The sequence below is a fragment of the Strix aluco genome, unplaced genomic scaffold (genome assembly GCF_031877795.1).
Source record: "Strix aluco isolate bStrAlu1 unplaced genomic scaffold, bStrAlu1.hap1 H_1, whole genome shotgun sequence".
NCBI classification, from domain to species: domain Eukaryota; kingdom Metazoa; phylum Chordata; class Aves; order Strigiformes; family Strigidae; genus Strix; species Strix aluco.
In genome coordinates, this window is record NW_027436666.1 from 1787849 (window position 1) to 1809201 (window position 21353).

At 44.3% G+C, this 21353-nt stretch overlaps 1 protein-coding gene across 5 annotated transcripts in view; it reads right to left on the reverse strand.

The window, feature by feature from the left end:
• Window positions 1–1454: 1454 nt before the first annotated feature.
• Window positions 1455–21353, reverse strand: part of LOC141919135 (calcium-regulated heat stable protein 1-like) — a 73574-nt gene continuing 53675 nt past the window's right edge. For all 5 annotated transcript variants that reach the window (XM_074814127.1, XM_074814125.1, XM_074814126.1 and 2 more), the window contains 3 exons: window positions 19515–19707; window positions 16430–16552; window positions 1455–2892 (listed from right to left, as the gene is read on the reverse strand). In XM_074814127.1, coding sequence (XP_074670228.1) covers window positions 2730–2892; window positions 16430–16552; window positions 19515–19687 — 459 coding nt within the window. In that variant the 5' untranslated portion in view covers window positions 19688–19707 and the 3' untranslated portion in view covers window positions 1455–2729. The remainder of the gene's footprint in view (window positions 2893–16429; window positions 16553–19514; window positions 19708–21353) is intronic.

The window sequence follows — 21353 nt, forward strand, 5'->3', positions numbered from 1 at the left end:
CCTGTTGTATGCTGCCTGTCTGTACAAGCAAATGACTGACTCGAATCTTTCCAATTCCAAGTTTATGTGATACACAGTAAAAAGGGGAGAATCCCTTTTTGTGTACAAACTGAAATCCCCAAAAGGGCTTCTGAAGAAGGAGGGGGAGCTGTGATGCATCAGGACTCTCGTTTTCCAGCAGTCCTGCTGTGCCTGCTTCCACAGGGTGACAGTTCCAAGGGGAGCGGCCGGGGCAGAGCCAGCAGAAGGTGCCAGGCTGTCAGAGCTGGGGCTCTGGGTGCACACACCGGAGGTACCCGAGTGTTTGGTTACTGTCCTGCATGGCTGTTGCCTGTATTAGCAGAAAGCTCCCTGTGCAGAACACGCTGTGCCAGACCAAACCCAGATTGTTTTCAGCCTCAAACACCTGCATGCACATACCTGCATACGTTCCCATCTTAAAAGCCTGCTGGTCAGCCTTGCGCAGCCACTGCCAAGAGCTAAGGTTTATCTCCTGCATCTCATGCCAGCAGAGGACGAGCAAACTTTCAGTCTCTGAGGCGAGAAAAACCAGACAACAAAGCAAAGCAACCCACAGTGCCTAGTCCCTGGCTCCCCTCTTACCGTCTCTAGCAGGGTTTAAACCAGGGGCAGGCACAGCCCTTCCTGCCTTGGGCAGCCTCTGCCTGGGTCCCCTCCCCTGAGGCCCAGCTAAATCTCTGCTGTGAGTTTCGACTGCTGGCTGCTCTCTCAGGGGAGCCCCTTCTGAAATGTTCTGGCCTCCCTTCCCAGAGTTTCAGCTGAAATGACCAGGCTATGCTACACCTCCCTGTTCCCCCCTGCTACATGCTAATACAAGTAATAGCCAATATTAAATGTTATATAATGAAAGTAAATGTACAGAAGTAGTAGTATATATTACACACTAACCTATTAAGCAGCTAGAAAACTTGCTGAATTACTCCATAATAGTTCTGGAAATGCCAGTCAGTTGATACCACAATCCTCTTTAAAACACTCAATATCATCATACACGTGTGCATATGCAGGAACCTGCATTCTCCCGTCTTCAATGCTAATCATCTTCAATGCCAACTGCGCAGAGAGCAGACTGAAGACGTACGTTAAAGCATTATAATGGTCGCATTTATTTTAAAGAAAGCAGTGTGTGATATTTCAACAAGCTGGATAGTGTTAAATCCACCACTACTAAGTCTTACGGTTAATAAAAACCAAACAAAACCCCAAAACCCCACTACAGGCTGGTCATTATAGCACACTATGGTGTAATACAGGTACAGCTAAGGTAAAACAAGCCATGGCAGCAGTCACCAGCCTCGGTACATCTGTGCTCTCCCCAGGTCAGAGCTCGGAACAGATCATCTGCCATGAAAGAGCCTTAAACACATTTCATGGCAGCAAGCACTGCAAATAGGCAACTGAAGTTATACTGTTTCACACAACTAACAGAAAAGTATCATGCCATCTTTTTTATTGTTTTTTATTTGCAAAGTCAATAAAAATCCAGTTAGGAACATAGAGAAAAACACTTCATTTGAAAAAAAGATGTGGAAAGCAAATAGGAACAGAGCTAAGTTAGTTGCACTACAACTACACAAAATCTTGCAGGCAGAGAAGAGTCAGAGCAAGGGTGACCATATCACATCCTACCAAGCAAGTTTTCCAGGGAAACAGCTGGAGAAGCTACTTCACTGAGACAGCTGAGCCTACTAAGTAACACACAGTATTTTATACACAGTCATCTGAACAGCATACAACTTGCTTTTCAGAAGCACAGTTACACTGCCTGCCCAGTGGAATACCATAGCAGACATTCAACTATATGCAATCAAGAAGGTCATCTTCAGCTTTGTCTAAATTCAGACACAGTCAGAGGCTATGAAGTATCCACTCTACTACTCTACAGCTTTCTACCACTTACCCTTAAGCACATTTTTTAAATTTTGGTTTGCTTTTTGCCTTTTTTTTTTTTTTTTTTTAAATACTGGCCTATAAAATCTGTTGCTAATCAACCATCAAGGCACCTAAGTAAATTCACAAACAATCCAGGCTTTAAAACCACAATATTCCACACATCCGCAGACATGCCGTTTGCAAACGGTGTACCTGAAGGGCACCCAGCCGTGGCCATCTGAGCGTAACCACCAGATGGAGATTTTACACCCTGCGGCAGCTGCTCTGTTTGTGAACTTCCTTCCACGAGGAAAACAAATGGCAGCAACGAACACGCTTTCTCTCTCCCAAGGCAAGGCATTCAGGCACTGTTATCGGCAGAAAGCGTACTCCAACCCTTAGAGAAGGGCAGCTCAAGGGAACACAGTGTTCACACACCGCCAGGGCCTTGGAGTTGTGCCTCTGCTATGGCTGTCTGCGCTAGAAGAGCTCTCCTTCACACCTCTCCCTGATTCCCCTGGGCATTTCCTGGAATCAGTTCACAAGATAAAAAAACAACACCAAACCTCCCCTCCTCCACCGAGCACACAAACTAGGTCTCTTTAAAATACATTTTTTGTAAACACATTACGCTAGATTTTTTTCATTAGCATTTGAATTGCCTTTTTTTTTTTTCAGGCCAGCTGTAAAAATGGTAATTTTGGCCTGCTTCTGCTTTATTGACAATGCAGTATTTCCTCCCACACAATACGTAGAATATTCTTAGGACAAGTCCCCCGCAGCCAGTTGTTAAGCAGTGACCACGCAGGCAGCAGCCGCGCTCCCTCTGGGACGCCTCAGGAGCTGACGACATGCCCCGACCAGGTCTCGTGCTTGGTTCCAGGAGCTAGATGGGTAATCACCACCTCCACCGCCTGCAGCTTCTCGTTCTTCGGAGGGATGGTGCACATCTTGTAGGTGACCTCGTCGCCTGCCACAGGAACGTATTCGCCTTCAATACTGTGGATGGGAAGCTTCAGTTAATCATAAATCACATAAACACTCTTACTCTTTTGCAGCTTTTTTAAATTTTTATCATAATGATTATCTTAGGTGCTCAAGATACTCCAAGTTTGTTTATAGAGCCCATCATCCACCAAAGCACTTGTCTTGCAGAAAAATCCATGGAAAACACTATAAACACCACCACCACGCTAAAATATTAACCAACCAGAAAAAAAAAACACAAATACAAAAAACTCACTCTCTAATATGCCTTAAAAAATAATCAGGTGAGCCCAGCCTTGGACAACATTGCTGTGAACCATGCCATAACCTCTTGCTCACTGGCAGCACTAGAGGGCAGGGCTGACACTCTTCAGCACTTCATTTGGGGATTTGTTTTTTTAAACTATAAGAAGTTGTGTTGTTTTTTTTTTTTTTTTTAAATCTCCTCTCACTTAAGCTTTTGAAGTTTGAGTGGGGTTTTCTTCTTTTTTTTTAAAGAAGGATTATATCATGCCAGTCATTGATTTTTACCTTTATGTTACTCCACCATAACACAGTTTGTCTGTGGTATGAAAAAAAAGAGCCCCAGTAAGACACAGTGTCAAATATTTCAAAATTACTTGCTGTGAAAAGAGAGTTCTGCAGTGTAACGCATCAGGGTCACAGAAACTCATCCAGCAATCAGGAATATTTCCAAGAGTCGCTCACTCCTACCTAGCCTCTATCAGCGTGATGACGTGGGATGCGAGTCCTCTGGAACCACTGGGAAACGGCAAAAGGGCTGTCACCTTCTGTTCAGAATGATGTACTGATGAAACAGAGAACTGCAAAGGGTAACAGCCTTCCTCGCCTCTACCACTGTGTTCAAGATCAAAGCTTTTTAATAAAAATCCCAGCATGCAGCAATGAAGACAGGTAGCGATGCCTTCCAACCTGCATTACCAAGATTCTCTGACAGTTGAAAGGATGCTACTTCACCTTTCTTTAAATATACCTACAAAATCCCATGCTCAGGTTCCCCTGCTCTGACAACCTCCTAGGCTCTAGATTTCTTGTTTGAGGGGGTTTTTTTTCAGTGTTTTTCATCAGCCTTTGTATTTGTGAACAGATAAACGCTAATTATAAATTCTACCGGATGCCTAATTGGTATGACTTGCTTGTGTACTCATATTACACTGGGGGTAAGACTTGGGTTCAGGGGGCAGGGCGGGGAAGTCTTCCAGGTCAGAAATTTGGCACGCACCGTTGGGTTTGTTATTTGCCTTTGTTGAGAGCATACTGGGAACATACACCACCCAGGAATTTTACCCTACACGTTTCTGTTAAATGCAAGATTTTAGCAGTGCCCTTCATATCCACTCTTATGTTTTGATCCATTACTGCTACAGCTTCTCTACTGCAGGAAAGACTGGTAGGACTGACAGCAAGTAAATATACTGGCCCTTACTGCCAGTTGTAACTTCATACCACATTTTGTTTCCCCCCCCAGTTATGCAGAACTTCTTCAGCTTCATCTCCTGCACTCCCTCTCCCCCACCATTCCCCCTTTGAGGGCTGCCTCAGCTTCTGCTCCCCTTGGACTTGTGCATCACGACTGCTGCTCAGGGAGCTGATGCACCGGGCTGCAGCTGAGCAGAAGCAGCCTGTACTCAGGGGTGAGACAGGGTAAGCACACATGTACAAGGGAAGCTAAAACTGACCCATAAATTATAACTTCTCCCATGGGAAATTCAGAAGAAAAGTCATTGTTTGCTAACTGATTGTATCAACATGATATTGAAAATGCTCCTGTATCTAAATATGGATCTAAAACCTGCTAAGCAGAGTTAAAGGCATTCCCAAGGCCTGGGACTTGAAACATGTCCTTCAGGCTTTATTTCCCTGGGCTAAACCCCTACTCCAGCGCTGCCTGTGACTGCAGGAATCAGACCCAAGAGGGCATGTCCCAAGCTGAACTCTTCAGAGCAGTGCCTGGGAAAATGGCAGTAAATGGAAGGCCGAAAAAATATTTACAGAGAAGTCAAGATAAAGCCTCCTTTATCAGATCTGACAGCCCTCTCCTCCCCACACAGGCTGATCAGACTGACCCTTATTTACTTTCAAAGTCTCCAGGTCAACCTGTCAGCCCAGCCCTGCATCACACTGGACAGACTATGTTCAAGCTCCCACATCTGTACTCTTGCTGTGGCTGTCCTCTTCAGTCATTGCCTTCATTTATATTCCACTTCCCCCATTTTTAACAGATTTAATACTTACTGTATTGCCACCAAATTCTCTGCAGTTTATCTTAACTTTGAAACAGAAGATTTCAAGCAAGGATGAGAAGATGCTACTTGTACTGTCACAGAGCCTGACAAGTGAACATGAAGGCCCAAGAAGAGACACAGGAGAGGGTCAAACCACGAGTGAAAATAGGAATGCCATGTAAAAAAAAAAAAAAAAAGACATTTTTCCAACTTGAATCTCTTGAATGATCCCATGATGCCAAAAAAATTGTTGCTATTGAGCTAAAACCACATTGCCATGAGCGCTAACTCACAACACAAGCCATGCAGGATGTCAGTCCACCTGAGCAAGACAGCCTCCTTCAGTGGAAGGCAATACAGCAACAGGCATTTTATCCGTACAAAGGAACACAGGACTAGCAAAACACAGCGAGCAGAAACATTTCCCAGCTCAGATGTAATGAATGTAGACAATACCAGCTGAAGCGGAAAGTCTACACTGACTCAAGTACAGCTGAGCCACCGAAACAAGTCGTAATGAAACATGTTTCTTCATGTGGCCTCAAGCACTGGGACCAGCTGCAGACAGTGTTTTGGGGAGCCCAGGCAGAGCAGTTACATGGGGCTGGAACTAAGGCAGCATCTCCTCTTGACATTATAGCCGCCCACTTCACAGCCCCAGGTACTGCCTTTGATTCCTGCACAGAGGCTGAACACGCACAGCGAGCGGTAAGCTCAGAGTCACCACTCTGCTGGCATCAAATGAAACGGATGCCCTGCCCAGGAAGGGATCTCATGTTTGGCTGAAAGGTTTTTTCTAACAAACAGGAACCTTACGTGTTTTTTAAACGCTCCTGTAAAACAGGATGAGATGCAGTTAGCGAAATAAACATCGAAATCTGCAAAAGATATCAGTGGGTATGGTCAATGTAGAAGGAAAGTGGATTCACACTGTCTCCTGAAGCACCAAAGATGTGCCAATACACAAAGGCAGGGTTTTAATCTCCTGAAAAACAGATAAATTAGGTATCACTTGAATCTTCACATTCAAGTGAGAAGTACAGCTTAAGTGCTAAAAAAAAGGATGAGCGTTTTGTTGGTGTGAGTTTGGTTTAAAATTGAAATATGAATATATACCAGGATGAGTTCTGGTAAGAAGGGGGTTGTAGATGTACTGGTAACCAAAGCGGTCCTGTTTTTCCAAGAAATTAAGAACAACTGCATCAATACACACAGAAATGGTATGCCTAATGTATGACAGGCTGCAGTCAGAGAGAGGAGAAGCAAAGAGACTAGCCCACACTGGAGGAGTCTCAGCTATCACTGAAAGCCACTGCATCCCTCAGCACTTGTTAGATGACTGTTCAGGGTACTGTCTAGGGTCTGCACAGAGGGGGGAAAAAAAAACAAACCCAAAACATTTGCTGACCCAAATTTCTTAAGACTTGAATCATGAGGTTAATTACTCCTGTCCTTTCTACTAAACAGATCACATTAGCCCTTAAGTCTGCTAAGCCCTAAACATTACTCATAAAATTATACTTTTCTCCACCAGAAAGCACTTCCTACAGGGCTGAGCATCACGCTGACAGCATCAGATCCTTTCTTGGTTTCTTTCCTTAACCAAACTAACTACAAGAGACTGAAGCTTGTGATAAAACCTCATTCAACCCCAATAATGGCTTCTTGTCATCCCCTAGTTTGTCTTATTTCTTTCCCTGCTTGTTGAGGTGACCTTACCCCATCAAGACCAGGCCTGTTCTTTGCATAGCTGTGTAAAAAGGTTGTGGCCACAAACAGCTTGAATTTCATTTTCTGCTTTTGGCCTTTAAACTTTTCTCCCACAGATCAGATATTCTTTTCTTCCCGGCACCTTTCTGATTACCAGTTATTCTTGGTGCCTACTGAATAGGAGACTATTAACTCATTGCCCCCAGTGCACATGAAAAGCAAGGGGACAAAGGTCTTAGTTTGCAGCCTGAGTAAACCTGTTGCGAACAGTGTTCCCAGCATAGTGTTTGCCCACCAAATGCTACTTCTGGCATAGATGCAGCCTTACTCCAGCATTGTTATCACTACACGATGCTTGGAAGCAGGAACAAACAACATCCAGATCGTGCAGTACTTCTGGTGGTGTCAAGAAAGCACAATATAATGACACTTGAAAGATGATGAGATGATATTGCACTGGAGGCAGAGCCCTACACAAAGCTGCGGGAAGATCCTCCATCAGGAAGCAATTGCCTTAAGCGCTGGGAGGGAAATGAACTGGAAAAGATCTGAGACAGTAAACAGAGATCTTGGAACAGATTCAGCCTACAACAGCCACGCTCTATACAGTATAAGTTACCTTGATAATTTGGTGGAGGAAGTTAAATACGGACTTTTTTAATGTTATACATTGATTAAATATTTTTAGATCTGTATTTTTTAGTTTTACCCTAACTATATATTAAATGTTGATCTAGAGAAAAGTGAAGATTTTCACTGCTATTTAAGAGACTTGTATGCATGTTCTATTCAAAATAACGGGTATCTATGTATCCAGGAACTTTAAGACACTTCAACAAATTAAGCTAAAAATAAATGCTTTCCTGATGTTAGTGTCAGAGTGAGACACAATAGAGTGAGTTTTAGATTATCCAGCAACTCCCATTTCCCAGCTCAGCGCCAGTCGGGTACAGTGGAGCATTTATCCTGCACTATTTTTAGGGCACTGGGAGGTTATTAGGAAATTACCTAAATAAGGAATGTTCTAGTTCTTCCTTCTCACAGCTGCTATTCATATTCCAGGGCTCTAGTTAAACCTCTTGAGACAAAAACTAAGTCACATGGAAACATTTCTGAACAAGAGTTTTCAGTGAATTCAGAGCCTTGCTGGTCAACAAGCCTGCTACAATCACACCACGTAGCTGCTTCCCATGGATCAATGGGCCATATTATCTTGTGGGCTTCTCAAAGCTCATTTAACACCTCAACACACCTCCTAGGAAACCTGTATTTTTATTAAACAGCAGGACACGACAGAGTAATGAACTATTATGAGTTACTAATCCTGAATGCCCTCCCATGCAGTCCCAGGGTAAGCTGACAGCTCCAGCATTCATCAGCAAAGCCAGCGATGACCTTACCAAGCCAGCTGGTAAGGCAAAGCAGAACCAGGGCTGCCTCTCACCCACCAGTCACACTCGTAACTGGGACAGACAAGTGTGAAAGAGGTCTGAACAAGGAAGAATGCTAGCTGTTAATATCCAAGCTCTCTGCTACGGGTCTGCCCCGGTCTCTGTGCCATTGCAGAGAGATCTTCCCAGAAGCTGCCTTGTCTAGGACAGAAGCTGCGCTTCCCTCCTAGTATAGGGGATGCATCATCCTCTTGCCCAGTTCTCTACTGAGATGCCTAGTCTTGGGTCTTTAGTCCACATCCAGGGATAGTTATGGCTCTATATCCACTTTCAACAGCTAGTTCAACACCAAGCAGCACACCACACACCATGAGGAAGAAACTGGTCATCACAAGAGGCAGAGCTTTCCAAAGATGCCTGTGTGGACTCAGTCAGAGGTACAGAAAATGCTTGTTCCTGCAAGCATCCAACTTGAATCCTGTCACGATAATACCTACTGTTTGCATCTGGAAACCAAAGCTCAGGACAGTTATGTTCTGTGCTCACTAACCACAAAGAACATCCATCCTCAGGTGGCCAGAGTCTTTTCCAATGCCCACTGCCTGGCTTGCAGGTAGAGTGTAAGTCTTGGTTTTGATCTGTTTATACCATTTAGGTGGAGATTCTGGGAAGGTTTTGCTACAGTCACGACCACAGCAAGCAGGGTCTCCCGCATGCACCAGTGCAACCTGAGTTTTCTGAGCCAGCTCGGGGCAGGGGGGTGGGGTGTGAGGAGCCCTTAGGAAAGGCTATTCACGTCCTATTCATTTCCAAACTCCTCTCAAGTAAGATCTGTTATTCTGCTGCCTCTCCTCCCCCCACCCCAGATAATCTACTTATTTCAGACACTTCAAGAGATGCAGAAAGGCACCAGAAAGAGAGCACGTCAGGAAGGAAGTGTGCAGCCCAAAGCAGGTATATCGTCAAGAAGTTTAAGCATTTTGAAGGAAATCAGAAAGCTCAGATTTGGCTTCCCAGCAGCAGTCAGTTGCAGACTCTGTTTTGCTGCTAGTTCACAGAAAAGGCAGAGAGGCTGCAAGGTTCATTCTCTCACCTCAGATTCAGCTCTCTGTTTATAATTATCAGTTCATTTCCAACCCATATTTTTACAGTCCACCAGAAGAAGAGCATCACAGAAGAGCCAGAAGAAGAGACGTGGCATTAATGCTTTGCATTAAACATAGTAACCTGGCAGAAAATCAGAGGAAAGAAAGGAGTGTGAAAAGATGATCTCTCAACAGACATGAAAAGCTCAAAGCCAGCTCCTCAGTGCAGCAGGACAGTGGCAGGGACGCAGCTGGGTTCCTCCCTGCAGCTGATGGTGCACCTCCAGCATAGTCAGAAACTGAGATGCAACAGCAGAACGGGACCATATCCCCACCCAGGAGCCCACTGAGAGACCACCTCTGTTCAGTACTCCTGAGTTACAGGCACTATAATCTCCCGAGATCACTCACAATGCACAAGCAAAGCAAAGCAAACTCCAGGGACCCAAGGGTGCTGTGTGTCAACCTCCCACAGGAAGTATAGCATCAATTCTCCAAAGCCATCTTTAAGCACGGTGTCAGGAATCCAGCCTGAACAACAGCCTCAAGGCCTCTGCAATGCAGCGTTTTCCCCTTCAGAGCCAAGTACTAGCAAACTGCAGAAAACCCACAAGCACTGCCCATGTTTTTTCTGTTCCATTAAATCAGCTGCTTTTGCAAAATAAAATCTTTTTACAGAAAAAAAAAAAGTGTGGTCGGTCATTCGTCACTGCTCTCTGGTGAACTACCTCCTTGCCTTGCCCTTGCAGCTACACAGGCTTCAGGCCAAATCCCAATCAAATGCAAATGCCCAGAGTGTGCCACTCCCAAACACACTGGGAAAGCAGAAGAGTGGGATTCTTAGGCAGTGCTCTAAAGCACATCATTTGATCTGCTGCTACAGGCAGGCACACACCCCCCTCCTTGGTCCGTGCCCTCAGGACCCCCTTTGGAAGGCTGATATGAACCTGGCTGTACAGACAGCAGCCCCCCGCACAAGGCAGGGGACCTCAGCACCCAGAACGGCAGGGATTCCCCATCTGCTCTGGGAATGTGTCACGTCTACAGGAAGAGTGGCAAGAGCGAAACTGAAGCCACCAGAGTTGTACATTTGAGTAACAACCAAACCAGCCCGTATTTGTGAGAGTTGACTTACTCCTGCTGTGAAACAACAGCGGAGGAGGTAAGATAACGAGAAGGATACAGTCCTCAGAATGGATCCTACAATAACACCATCAATTTGGTGACAGTGGATCATGATACAGGCTGGTGGAAATGAAAGCATTAACAGTACACGTCACTATTAAAAAGGTAATCAAGGGCTTTTAAAAAAATTTCACTCCAGGCAAATAAATTTGCATTTGCTTCCAGCTTTCCATAGACATTATGTGGAATTACCATCTCAGCAACTCCCCCATCCCGGTGCTTGCCAACTAGGGTTTTACACTCTCTACTAGCAAGCACATTCTGTTTTCTGTTCTGGAGAAGGGCGAAGTATTAAACTGAGAAAAACAAAATCTCACCACATTCAACGAGCCATAATGTTTTCCTAGTACTATTGTTTATACCAACTTGAGAAGTGTTTCCAATAAAGACAAGGAAGCAGGACTCGCTGTGCATGCAACGTGGAAAGCAGCAGTGAGCCTGTGGCCGGTGCCTTCGGCGGGGTGGCCAGGGTGTGACAGCCTCCTCGCTGCGCCAGGCCACGTGTCTGCAGGCAGGAACAGCCACTCAGGTCGGTGTGTGTGAGCTGGCTCTAACCCGTCCAGCTCGAGCACTGATGGCATTGCAGTTGTGGTACAGGGTTTCAACCGCAGATGCTTTTGTGCTGGGTTTGTGCGTGGTGGGGTTTTTGGTAGTGGGGGAAGGAGTTATGGTGGTGGCCCCTTGTGAGAAGCTTCTTGAAGCTTCCCCGGCTGCAAGTCAGACCCACCACTGTAGTTCAGTGCTGCGAGGACTGCAACACGTGGGAGGGACCCACACTGGAGCAGCTCGGGAAGGGCTGCGACCTGTGGGAAGGACTCATGTTGGAGAAGTTCATGGAGGACTGTCTCCCGTGAGAGGGACCCCACACTGGAGCAGGGGAAGAGTGTGAGGAGCCCTCCCCCTGAGGAGGAAGGAGTGGGAGGACTGACTGCACCCCCCCATTCCCTGCCCCCTGAACTGCTGAGGGGGAGGAGGTAGAGAAATCAAAGCTGAGCCCAGGAAGAGGGGAGAGGTGGGGGAAGGTGTTTTTAAGAAGCAATAATGCTTCTCACTGTCCTACTCTGTTGAGTGGTGGTGGTGTTAGCGTTTGAATTAAACTTATGTTTTCTTCCCCTAATGAGTCTGTCTTTTGCCCATGACTGCAATGGGCGAGTCATCCCTCCCTGCCCTTATCTTGGTTCCCAAGCCTTTTGCTTTATTTTTTCATTCCCATTCCTGAGGCGGAAGAGGTGAATGACCAGCTGCATGGTGCTCACTTGCCCTCTGGACTCAAACCACAACAGCTTTACCTGCAGACTGACCCAAGAAGGTGCCATGAGCACTGTCAGAAAACTGCTGCCACCTGTGGTGACTGCCACCAGAGCTGCCACCATGCCTCTACCTGCCCCACAAGGACAGCTCAAAAAGAAAGAAACACTACCACCTATCAGTGTCAGCATTTCCAGAGAACTCCAAGCTGCCCTGGTTAATTGTACAGTTTTGTACATTTGTAGCTCATCAGTTAAAAATGAGAATTGGCTCCACACAAGTGTTATCAAAACCCAAACCAAATCTTCTCTGCAGTCTTCAGAGCCACTCGTTAAAACGGACAAAGCCACACAGACAAAAACCACTTTTAAAACCTGCATTTCACACTAGCATTTATTATATTGTATACCCATACCTGACAAGTTCAGCTTCACAGTAATGCAGCTTTGCTGCAAGCTCCAAACACGTCCACATGCCCGCATTCACCTTAAACTCTCACACAGATACTGAAATCTAAAGTTTTATGGATGTCAAGTGAAGCAGCTTTTGAATGCCACATATATTTGACCTTATTTTTAGGCTAATGCTCACTTATGGAAATGGAAACGCCATTCTAAGTGTTACTATCTTACAAAAACAAATGGAGAGGTATGGGAAACATACATCCCCTTTTACAGAAGACATTTTCATTGAAGTGTCACCTTACAGCTCCCCAATGCTTAGGGAAAAAAGAAAATTAATTCCACAAATTAAATTTTTATGTTTAAAATCATATTCATCTGCAAGATAGGCAGCTGGTCCCAATACACAAAACCTTCACTAATTATCACAGCTTAATGATGAACACAGAGGAACAGTCTATCTTGCTGAATCCAAACTAGTGTACCATTTTATCCACGTTCCTGAAATCCTAGCTTTCAGGCAAAACTGATTCAAGAGAAGCAATCCTCTTTCATTTCACAAATGGATGCCTATATACTGCACTGAGACAGTGAACAGATTGATGTCTCTCTCACATCCAGGTTTAACTGAGTAAAATAGGTAGAAAAGAATCACATGATAAAGATAGGCAGTATCTCAAAACTCACACTACACAAACCAGAGTCATTGGAGTCCCCTGAGCCACAGTGATGGTTACAGAATGCTGCTGCAATAAGCAATTCCTGTTAATAAAGAGCAATGTTTCTAATTCACTGTGAAATAAACTGAAATGAAAGGCATTACTAATTTGTCTTTCCAGTGCTGCCTTGCATCAGAATTAAGACAGTGATGCCATCACCCTTTAGCACTAAAAAAAACATTTCCAACAACTCAAACACAGAATCACAGAATCATCAAGCATCTAGTCCAACCATTAACCTCATACTGACCGTTCTCAACTCCACCAGATCCCTCAGCGCTGGGTCAACCCGACTCTTAAACCCCTCCAGGGATGGGGACTCCCCCCCTGCCCTGGGCAGCCCATTCCAACACTCAGAGTAGTTAAAGAACACGAGGTGCTGAAACCTTCAGTACTTCAGTAATAGCACTTTTTACTAACAGGTTGAGGCAGAAACATCAGCTATTTCTGAATTTAAGTTCCAAGACAGTACCTATGTAAGAAACATTTAAAACAGTGGCCCAGTCCTGGTTCTACAGGGGAAAAAAAAAAAATAAATCCTGTTGGCTTCAAAGGAGCAGACTTGAGGCTAGACAAGCTGCATAAAGCACATCTGTCAGTCCTACAAAATGAACAATATGAACTAATCTTGCTAAAATATTTCTGAAAGAGCAAGAAAAACAGTCTTTGAGCAGATAAATGATAAGCTTAAAAAGAGGAAAGACTTCATTTACCTGCTGCAGAGATGGAAGAAGGAGCAAAGGGCCATATTGAAAGCGAGGGAGATCTCAGTTAAATATCAGAAACAAATAAAAGCCAGGTGTGTTCATTACAGGAAGAGATTGCCCAGGGAGGCAGTGGATCCCCAGCACTCAAATTGTCAAGAGTGCATTGGGTAAAGCATCTGCCAGAAAGGCACAGGTGCCTTCCAGCAGCAGACGGGGCAGAGCAGAGCCTCTCCCACCTTCTCATCTACAGTGAACTTAAGTCAGCTGCCGTGCTGGAGGAAGACTGCGGCGTACTGCAGCGCGGCGTACAGAGACAGCTCCCCACCCGCCTCAGCCTGAAATGAAGAAACTAAAAATGAAGAGCAGCAGCCTGGTCCAGCAGGTAGGGCACTAAGTTGAGACCTGGGAAGCTGGGGCTCAAGCTGGAGCTTGTACCTGAGCGGGCCAGAGCCCACGCAGGGGCTCTCACCCTTTCTCTGCTGAAGCCTTCCCGTGCAGGGGTGGCCTGAAGGCACGGCTGGGTGAGGGCCAGAGCAAGCAGAGAACCGGACACACCTCAGCAAAATAAACACACTGAAAATACATCAAGGAGTGTGGTTGCCCATGAACTTTTACAACCTTGGTGACATATTCAATAGTGTTTTTAGGATAGATTGAGTGCGTGGAAGAAAGAGGAGGGCGGCATGCCACACTCAGGGCACAATTACTCAAATACACCTTATTGATGGCTCACAGGTAAAGCATTCTGAAAGCATGCGGGATCGATACAATAACTAGCACAGTCCATGAGAGGGGACTCCTGTGAGAGGGAGCCTCTGGCACCGACCACCAAAATCACAGCAGACCAAAAAAATGTTCTTCATAATGTGATAAAGGATTTCAGTATAGGAGACAAATGGGAGTCTTAAATAGCCAAACAGAAAAACACCACTGGAGTTTCTAAGAATTATAGCCGATTGGAGGGGGTTGGAGCAGTTAGTGCATCCAGTATCAAGTACTGCAGTTTGGGCCCAGAAAGATGTGTTGGGCCATAGGATAGGAATTGGGGAACACCTGAAAGATTAGTTCACATTTTGTACAGACAAAGGGCAGCCCCAATCAAAAAGTTATCTCCAGGGTTTTAAAAGGGTTAATTTCACATAACTGAAGAAAATTTTACCAAACTAATTAGAAGAGAAAATGTAGAGGAAAAAAAAACAAGACAGAAAATAGACAGTTCTTTAAAAAGAATTCATTAGAGGGCTGCGAATTCATGTTTCTGTGAGAGGGCTGTTTTAACTAAACCCTTGCTAATCAGTAACTGTATAGGTCAGGTCAGACTAGATGTTCACAGTAGAATTTTTAAATTGTGATATAAGAAGCGTTATTTTTAAGTTATGCAGGAAGTAAGAAGAAATTGTGCATTTGTATTAGATGAAAGAAAAAGATGTTAAATAACATTTCCTTGAGTTGAACACATAAGTCAGACCACTCAGCCCACTTGCACCCATGAGACCTAAAAAGCTTTGGCTTGCCAACACCCATCATGCAGTAACATTTCATAAAACTGGACAGAAGGCCAATGTACTCCTTCTCCAAGGACACACGCTACACACACAAGCAGGAAAGAGAACTGGGGCAATGTCAGTAACTTTGGTAAGACTTTTGTTGACTTATCACTGGATAACGACTCCAAACAACAAATAAGGATTATACAGCTTCAACACTGTAAACAATATGTAGACTAAAAACTGGTGACAGATCTAAAAGAGATTATTGGAGAATAAACATCGAGCAATCTTAATACATGCCCTCAGAGACCAGTTTCAGCCCCAATGCTGGTCGACATCTCAATCTAGAAACAAATACAAAATTGGCTATTAAACCTTGCAGATTAGCCAAGCAATAAATAACAAAGACAGTGCAGTCACGGAGCGTGATCTGGATCCCCTGGCAGGCAGGGCCTGTTCAAGGAAGACGTGCTGCAGTGCAACCAAATATGAAGTCATACATCTAGGAATGAAAACGCTGCTGTCGGGGATGCCAGACTGTATCTGGGACTGCACCAAACTCTGACGCTGCAAAGGATGCCGAGGTCAGAGCAGATAAGCAACTCAGCAAAGGACTAGGGACAAGAGGGCTAATGCGATTATGGGATGTACAGAAAGAGAAATAAGAATGGGAATCCAGAGGAGATTTTATCTCTATATACTGAAAGTATGTGTGCAGTTTATTGTTTTAAAATTATATTTAAATTCTACAGCACACTTAGAAAAGAGACTAGAAAGACTCTTTTAGACTGGAGAAAAAATTCTCAGTGAGGGACCTGAAGAGGTTAATCTGTTTCGTTTATCAAAAGGCAGATTCAGAGGTGATGGTTCTCAGTGTGTTCAAGGCAAAAAAGTGGAGGTACTAATGAACCCTTTAACAGAGAAAGCTTTAGTTATAAACTGCTCAAAACTGAAGCTAGATAAATTCAAGGAAGTAACAAAGTACAACTTTTCTTAACAGTAAAGGTAATTAACCTTTGGTACAAGCAGTGCAAAGTAAAAGTGGTGAATTTTCAGTGTTATAAATCTTTAAATTAAAACTGAATACTGCATAGATTTGTTTCAGGTAAATGCAAGTTTCTGGGTCTGAGTGAAACTGCACAACTTATACTAAGGTTTGACAGGATCATCTAGTTTTTAACTCAACAGATTTATAGTATTACAGGAAAAGAACAGCATAATCTATTGCTGCCAGTAACATCTGCATAACTCTTTGCTGAGATAAGGGTGACAGATGATAAACCATTCTTGTATCTGAAATGTCAAAAGCATTCAGTAATTAAGGCAAACCAAACCTCCAGCCTTCCTTGGCCACCCAGACGACTTACTCAGAGATATGTACGAAGATGTCAGGCCCTCCATCTGCAGGGGTAATGAAGCCATGGCCTTTGGAGCGACAGAAGCATTTACAGACACCTTTGTAGATGGGACCCTCCGATGCTCTCACGGTTCTGCAAAAGAAAGCACAAAAAGAGGGGTTCATTGCTGAGCACAGATGCGACCGCTTCCAGGTGTGTCAGCCAGAGCACACTAAGCAAATGGGCACAATGGTCCAAATACTCACTCCCAGTGACTATACTCCTCTGTAGCAACTGCTTAATACCCAGTTTCATACACTGCACATGTTTTGCCTGTAGCCTTTTTAAGGGAGATAAAGATGATGAAGATGTTTGCTGGCATTATAAACCATCAGTTGCCATCTTTAATCCATCTGCTGTATCACCCTGCCAAATTTTCTTTTGGACACTATATCAAATGTAAGCATCTTATACCTTTCATGAGTTCAGGAGTACCAGTGTACAGCTAGGTGTTGTATGTGCTTGCACAAATTTAACAGTAAGCGTGTGCATGGGGTATTGAGAGAATGCAGTGCATGAAGACATGTATAAATATGTAGGTTTATACATATACACACACCCCTTCTGCATGCATGTCTATCATTATCCTGCCAGAGGAGGATCCAGTGAAGCCAGTATTTCACCTCCAAATGACTGCAGCAGGCTATGAAGGCTAACTGGTATGCATAACACCAACACTCAACACTGATCTCCTCCTCCGCTGTATTTTAAAGTGAGACGGATGTGAAGACAAACCTTTGGGATGACTTACTGCCATCAAGAAAAACAACCTGCATGAACTATGACCTTTCCTGAAAACTGTGTGATTCAATTATTTTCCCCATCAAATATGCTGAGTTGAATCTCCAGGGATCCAAACTCACTCAAATACTTTCATTAACAAAGCCAACTGCTTTAGACACCTTATGGGGTTTACACAGAGGAGTTACTAGATCAGGACCTTCTCATGCCGATGACTATCCAGTAGGTTGCTTCCATGTTAGAAGAGGATTTTGATGCAATTCTTCAAACTCAGTGATTGTGTTGCCATTTGGTTACATGCATCATGGCAACTTTGACACTGCTTTCCCAAATGTTTAAAAGTTTACTGAAGTCTAAATAAAATCATTAAAATATGTGGTAACAGCTCTGTTCCTTAGCTCTGTCCTTAAGTCAAACTAACACTAAGGAAATACAGTTGAAAGTGTTAAAGAAAGAAGAAGTCTCCATTAAATCACTTAATTTCCAGCTCTGTAAAGCTGTTGACACACCTGACCCCACAAGTGCTTGTTACACAGAAAAGCTCTCACTGCCCTAAATAAGCCATTAAAGTTCAATTGTGTCTTTCAAGGAGATAAAGCACTGTAGGGGATAAGGCCCCATACTTTCAATGAACTAAAGTTAAATAATCCCACTGAACAAGCCCCTGCCTGTCACATCCATCTTTTGTATACAACTGTGGGGCCAGAGCTCACCTAGAGCTCCTCTTGATTAAAGAGGACACTAAAAAAAAAAAAAAAAAAAGTAAAAATTTAAGCAATTTTGATTTTCAGGGCAAACAAATACAGCAAGATTCCTACACTAATTAACGATTAAAGACCTCTGGAAGACAAATAATAAATTCTTTAGTTTTGTAAGAACCAGACTAGGATTAACAGTTGAGCATTACAAAGAGTTCATTATTAACACAGCACTGAGGCAAGTTATCTTGGAATTGCTTTTCAAGGGCAATGCCCATTATCAAGTCAATTATGATCCTTTTAGCAATCTACTTCCATTACAAACTTTAGGGCATTTGAAGGCTTTTGGAACTGACAACATATAAATTTTTCTTCTGCTGCTGTTCTTTTTTGCCTCGTTTTGAATACAGAAGTAATAATATGAAGCATCATCGAGATTGATGCTATTTAAATCTGCATGGATTAACTCTTGAAGAAAAGAGCTCTGGGTAACATTGTAAGAAGCAAAAAGGAAAAAGCATGCCAACTAGATTAAGTGGCACAAAATAGGCTAGCTGCAGGCTTGAGATTTTATTTCCACAATGTTTCACTCAGCACTGCCAGACCTCACTTACACAGAAGTAATTGCAAGACTGTGGCAGAAATGCAATAGATTGACCACAGTAACAAGTTACACCCTCAGACACTTATTCAAAGGCCACTGAGATTAACAAAGAAGCCTGCATTGCCTTCTGCAGGTCAGCACCTCACTGGGAGGCCCATCACAGGCACTGGGAACTTCTTGCAATGGCCAAACCTTGCAACACCATCCTTGGCTGTGGAGGAGTCCCCTTTGGGGAGTGGGGGGCTTCCAGGAGCCTGCACAGCACCACAGGAAAGCTCAGGGAAAGACAGCTCTGCTGTAGGATCACTACCTCAAGTACAAATAGCAATTTTATGGAAAAACTCATATAACCTTGGAGAATCAGAGATTAGAGTTTATACCTTGAAAATCAACATACTCTTTTACAGGTCTATTTGAGCAATCTTAAGATGGAGATAAGAAAGCTTGAATAGGAAAAGGAAACAAGTCCTCTGAAAAGTGACAGGGTCATGGACCATCCCTAAAATGTAACCTAGCTGATGGTAGCATAGGTGTCAGGACTGAAAGAACTAAAACCTCCAGTAAGGTCTGGTCCAGTGCTCCAGGGGCAGTGAGAAGAGAGGTCATGCCAAAAGAGGAGGTGGAGCTGAGGAAGAAAGACCAACAGGAACTGGTCCTGAAAGCCACAACCCAGTGTCTAAAGTGAAGCAAAGCTTCAGACAAGAAACTCTGTTTTGAAAAAATCTCAGTGTATTTTCCCCTCCCTGTAAAACGCTGGTCTTAAAGAATGGAAAGGACTTTGAACAGCCTTTATGCAAACAGAGCATTGAAAAACTACAGGCAATTTGGACTAAAAGTCTAGTGGCATCAGAATTTATTGGAGAAGAGATAACAGTAAAATACCAAAGCAACTTCCAGATACAACCCCCCCCCCCCCCCCCCCCAACTCCCTTCACCTCGGCAGGGGCTGATCATTCTGCCCAAAGGCAAACGTTTGGTTGTGACTATGAAATGCAGGTTTCCCAGTACTCACGCTGAAAATGTCCTGGTCCGTCGGGTGGGCAGCGGACTGGGGATGAGGTACCCTCTCATGGGCGATGGGGAGCGATCTCTTGCCCTGCGGTTTTCAGGCAAATGGAGAGAACTGGGTGAGGATGGAGAGGTGGAGGTCTGCTGCGAGGCGGAGGAAGTGGGCTCAGAAGACATTCCTGATGCCTAAGAAAAGCCTAGAGAGAGGAAGACATCTGACTTAGCCCAAAATGGGAACTGTCGCAGAAGTCACAAATTCTTCAGCTGATGATTTTGTAAGAATACGACTCACTTCCTGCAGACGTACACACGGACACAGTTGCACCAAAAGCTCTGTGTCACTGAGTTAATTTTTAAATCTCACAGCTTTTGTAAGCTGTTCTAGGAAGCTCCACTGAAAACAGATTACTCCACAACTAACACTTATTTGCTTACTCCTGCCTCACTCACAGGCAATGGCTCCTGAAGCAGAGCTCAGCCCCAATACCAGATATCAGTGTGCCCCATGCAGCTCCCAGGCAGATGGGGTTTGACCACTGACAGCACAGAGGAGTCTCCTGCATCTGCACACAAACACATGTTACAGGAAAGAAACACTAGAAGAAGAAATACTGAAATAAAGGCTGCACCTCCACTGCTGGAGGTTAGTTTCGTGGCGCAGTCACCAATGCTAACTTAGTTGCTGTTGCTCAGCTATGAGCACAGCTCTGTCAGAGTTTGTAACACCTTCTGCTTGACTGCAAGAAGAAAATCATACAAGTCCTCCTTAATTCACTTTAGACAGGGTAAATTAACTGTCTGACTCTGCCAAGGACAGAAACACGGACAAAGCTGGGAGGTAGTGGCTGACTGCAAGGAGGTGGCCCCTCCAGCCTGTAAAGATCTGGCAGACCCAGCAGCCCCCGTTGGTAGATCTGAGTCTGCTACAATCTTCCAGCAACTAGGAAGCAAAATAGTCCTCATTTGCGTTCAGATCCTCTGCTGCCCAAGTCAGATTTGCTGTTATTCACCCCCTACAGCAGAGGAGGCAGAAGGTCCCTTTCTCAGCACACCAACAGCAACACACATCACACAACAAGCAAAACTCACAGAATCCACAGAAAGAGAAGGACTGATAAGAAACAGCAGCACTTCTACACACACAAAGGCATGGCCTACAGGTGCAGCAGTGACAGAAAGAAGATAAATCAATCAGCACTGCTCTGGTACTCCTGTGCAAGTCCCCATCCACATTGGAAAGGGAACAAGGTGTACGAAATCAACCAATAACCCACCACGCTTACTTCAGAAAATCTAAAAATATCTGGTTATCTGGATATCTGGAGTTAGCAAAAAGTGCGGCGATCTGGGTCAAGAAAATACCATGATGGCAAGAAAAGCTGCCTTTAAGATCAATAGTTTAATTGAACTGAAATCTCTCATATCCATTACGCACCCTCCTTTTGACACCCACACTCCCCAGCCCATGAATTATGGAGTGGATCCTTCACATGACATTTGAGAGATGCAGCCTTCTTGTCAATGACAAATTCCCATTATTTCTTCCCGAAACTAAGGACTAAAATTAAAAAAGGCCTCTTAAGAATGAAGTCACCAGGGAACAAAAGCTTTTGTGTTTAATTGCTCAGGGTGCTGAGAAGGTAGAAGTGGATAGTTATATTCCCTCATGTACCAGCTTGAGCTTTCCACACTGTTCTGAAGAGCAACAACTCAGCTGAAAACAAAACCACAGCTTTATGGTTGGTGTTTGCCACGCACGAGCTAATGCCCGGATCAGCACCATGGCACAGTGTTCAGCTGAGACTGAGATGGGACACCAAAGGGACAGGGTTTTCCAAACTTC